The sequence below is a fragment of the Neltuma alba genome, unplaced genomic scaffold (assembly GCF_004799145.2).
Source record: "Neltuma alba isolate B1F8T4 unplaced genomic scaffold, ASM479914v2 tig00011787_pilon, whole genome shotgun sequence".
Classification (NCBI taxonomy): Eukaryota; Viridiplantae; Streptophyta; class Magnoliopsida; order Fabales; family Fabaceae; genus Neltuma; species Neltuma alba.
This window is the reverse complement of record NW_021636409.1, coordinates 49,588-53,503: the sequence shown is the minus strand read 5'-3', so window position 1 is coordinate 53,503 and position 3,916 is coordinate 49,588. Positions and strand designations below refer to the sequence as shown.

At 34.9% G+C, this 3,916-nt stretch overlaps 1 protein-coding gene across 1 annotated transcript; it reads left to right on the top strand.

The window, feature by feature from the left end:
* Positions 1 to 2,702: 2,702 nt before the first annotated feature.
* On the top strand, positions 2,703 to 3,356 carry LOC114718002 (G-type lectin S-receptor-like serine/threonine-protein kinase At1g11410). The gene has a single exon (XM_028903250.1). It carries the CDS (start codon positions 2,703 to 2,705, stop codon positions 3,354 to 3,356), a length of 654 nt encoding a protein of 217 aa, XP_028759083.1.
* The last annotated feature ends 560 nt before the right edge of the window (positions 3,357 to 3,916 follow it).

The following is a 3,916-nucleotide window of genomic DNA, read 5'->3' as shown; positions in this document are numbered from 1 at the left end:
TATGATCTTAAATATAAGACCTCTTTTATAGTGTAAGTATATTGTCAAAACTCTATTTTTACTATATACCAAAATGATAAAATTTTCTCTAAACATTATAATGAAACTAATAATGTAAAGCTCTAAATATATAGAAAATGTTCATTAAAAAATATGATAAAAAGAAGTATTTTTAAGTACCTAAACAATTCTCAAAACTTATCCTAACCTTCAGATCACCTACTCTCCAGCCCAACTTGTTGCTCTCTCTTTTCTTCTCTGCCTCTTCCTCTCTTTCTCTACTCCTCGCACAAAATGAAAGGAAAACGGATTGCAGGTATTTAATATCATGACATTTAATTTTCTTCCTCGATTTTCTCCTATCTATACCTCATCCTATTCTCTTTTACCACCGCCCCTCACCCCCTTTTTTTCTTCATTAATTACATCTCTATTTGTTCAACATCATTTACTACTCCTTCCCAGCATTCTTCTTTTATTCCGTTCCTTCCTTTCTTTTTCTTTCTTCATTTACTCCTTCCCCCTTTTCAATGTTCTTAGTTACACCACCCCCCACCTTTCTACTGTCAGTAAAGGGAGGTTTTTTTTTTTTTTTTTTACTTTTTCAAAATAATAATAAAATATTATTTAATTTATTTATATATTTAAATTATAATTTTTTTCTAAAAAATAGTATTTTACATCAAATTAGTTGTTATATTAAGAAATATAGGCAGTGTATATATATATTGATATTGAAATGCACTTAGGTGTTAGTTTGCTGCTCCGCAATTTTTCTCTAATTCCTAGATTTTTTTTTTGGTTCTTTTCATATTAGATTCTACATAAATGCTTGAAATTTTGATACGCCATGGACCAAAAATGGTATTGTTGTCAATTTTTTTAAGGATTTTCCAAGCAATCTGTATCTAAATTAAAAACAAACCACATCAATTTTAGAGTGCGTTTGCTTTGAAAAATCATAAAAAAAATAAAAACAACATCATTTTTTGCCTATTAGATATCAAAATTTTACTCTTTTATTGTAAAACCTAATAATAATAATAAAAAAAAACCATTTGAGAAGTAAGAAAAAATTGAGGGGTAGCAGAGATGGCGCAGGTAACACTATAAATTGATATTGATATTGTTTCATGACGCCTCAACTTGTCACAAAAAGTATCTGCCTTCTATTCACCCAACTAATCAGATTACACCAAACCATGGTTTGGAAAAACAGATTGCCAAATCAAAATCCAAAACTATGGTTTTGGGCATGGTTTTGGCCCAGAAACCATGGTTTCCACATAAGCAGATGATTTTCACTTCTGGGAAAAAAAAAAGAGTGTCAGCCTTCAGTCGTCCGTGTTCTAACTTTTTAACATTTTGGATCCCCGATACACATTGCTTTCGGACATTGCCAAAAAAGAAAATTTGACAATTTCAGTTTCTTTTTTAAAACTTCAAGGTTATTAATTAACATTTTTAAATTGATAAATGAAAACTATCAACGGGCATTCCCCATTGATAACCAAAACAGGAGGTGGGTGACACTCTCCCAAGTATTAAAATTAATAGTTAAAATTAATTAAAAATAATAAATGTATAAGAGATGCAATTCTGTTTTTAAATACATCAACGGGGAGGAACATTTTTTTTTTCACCCCAAGCCATATTTTTTAGGAACTTTATACTCCCCTTTGTTTCTTTTTTTCTCACACACGCCATATTTATTAAAAAAAAAAAACTCAACAAGCTTTCAAAATAGTTGAAGATCATGATTCATTTCTTAAAATATATATACACATATTAATTATTTATTAATTATATTTTCTTATATATTATTAATTATGTTGGTAAAAAATATATTATCAACAAATTTATTTTTTCAAATTCAAATATATTATAAAATCTATCTTTTATATAATTATTATAGTAACTTATGCCCTTTTTAGTAATTTGCACATATAAAAAGTGTTTCTGATAATAACTATTCAAACACCTTCATTTTATCAGAATCACTTTTTTACAAAATTTATTCTTCACAAAATCTATTTTCTAGAAGTTATTCTCCAAACTATAGTTTGGTTTTATCCAAACATCTCCGTAAGAAAGTCGACATGATATATCCATTATATATTATCGTTCTCACGCAGCAATATTATTACTTATCTTTACAATAAACCTCGTTAGCCTCCAATATCTGAACAGTCCAACTGAACTTAGAAGTCAGAGCCGCTACGGCGTCTCCGGGTAAAGAGCTCTTTGTACTCACTGCTCTGTTATTCCGTATTCTCTTCCTTCATGCATCTGGTCACTCTCTTGATAGAATAACCCCAAGCCAACCACTTAGAGACGGCGACGTTTTGCTCTCCGACAAAGCAACCTTCACACTCGGCTTCTTCAGTCCCACGAATAGTTCCGGAAACCACTATGTCTGAATTTAGCACAACAAAATTTCGACCCAAACCGTCGTATGGGTTGCTAACAAAGACAATCCTCTTAATGATACTTTTGGGGCTCTCTCCATCAACGCACACGGAAACGTCGTCGTTTCTCTCAACACAAGCCTCAACTCGGTTTGGTCTTCCAATGGATTGTTCCCATCATCTTCCATCAATACCTTCGTTAAGCTTCTAGATACAGGAAACTTGGTTTTAATCAATGATGGAGGAAAACAGAAAATTCTATGGTAGAGTTTTGATCATCCTTGTGACACCTTAATGCCGTTCATTAAACTCGGGTTAGACTGTAAGACCGGTTTGAACTGCTTCCTCATTTCATGGAAATCCCAGGACGACCCAGGATCCGGGAATGTAAGCTACAGAATTGACCCAACCAGTTATCCTCAGTTATTCATGTGCAAAAACCAGAATCCACTCTGGAGGCTCCAATCTTGGATGGGTCGAAGATCGAGCGGTGTGCCCAAGATGACACCCAACTTCATCTTCAGTGTCATCTTTGTCAACAATGCCACTGAAGTTACTGTAATGTGTGGTGTGAAGGACCCTTTTGTCTTGACAAGAATGGTGCTTGAAAACTCTGGTTACGTGAGACGAAAGACATGGCAAACTCAAGAACACAGATGGTTCGAGATCTGGAATGGTCCGAAAGAGGACTGCGACAACTTCCAACGGTGCGGGTCAAATATTAACTATGACCCGTATAACACTGAGAAGTTCGAGTGCGTGTGTCTGCCTGGATTCGAACCCAAGAACCTGAGAGAATGGTATCTCAGGGACGGGTCGGATGGGTACGTGAGGAAGAAGAACGTGTCCACGTGTCGAAGCAGGGTTCGTAAAGGTGGCACGTGTGAAATCACCGGGGGTCCGGTTTCTCTCAACGTCATTTTTCTCGGTATCCCTCAGAAGCTTTGAATCGTGTCTGTTCATTTGATCTGAGCGATCAGAAAAAAGACACGTCATCTAACTTTTAAAATTGCTTATCCACCGTCCGTTTTGTTATAATCGTGACCGTCCCTTCAGTTCCTCATTTCTGCTAAATCTCCATCCCTCTCAGAATGGAGCTTCCGTTCTCCTTTGTCGGGAAAATTTCTCTCCTTAGCCCTCTGTCTTCGAGCTTCCCTTTAATGAATTCTTCACAGACCACTACCTGCAGTAACCATATCCCTTAACAGGTAGTTTCATTGAACATTGAGCTTCTTTGGTTCTTTGACATTGCATTTTGGAACCCTACAACTATGGTTCGTGAGAGTGGAAAATCGCGTAGGGGCTGGTCAAAAATAACATGCTTAGGATCTTGATGATTTGGCTTAGGCATATATTCATTCAATCTAATTGCGATTCTAATGCAAAAGGATCTCCTTTGCGATATTGAAAAATTTCTGCTTTTATTAGAATGCCTTTTTCAGACATTATATTTTCTACTAAAGTTTTTGCATTATTGTTAGTTGTTACTGTTCTGAATAAATTTATAG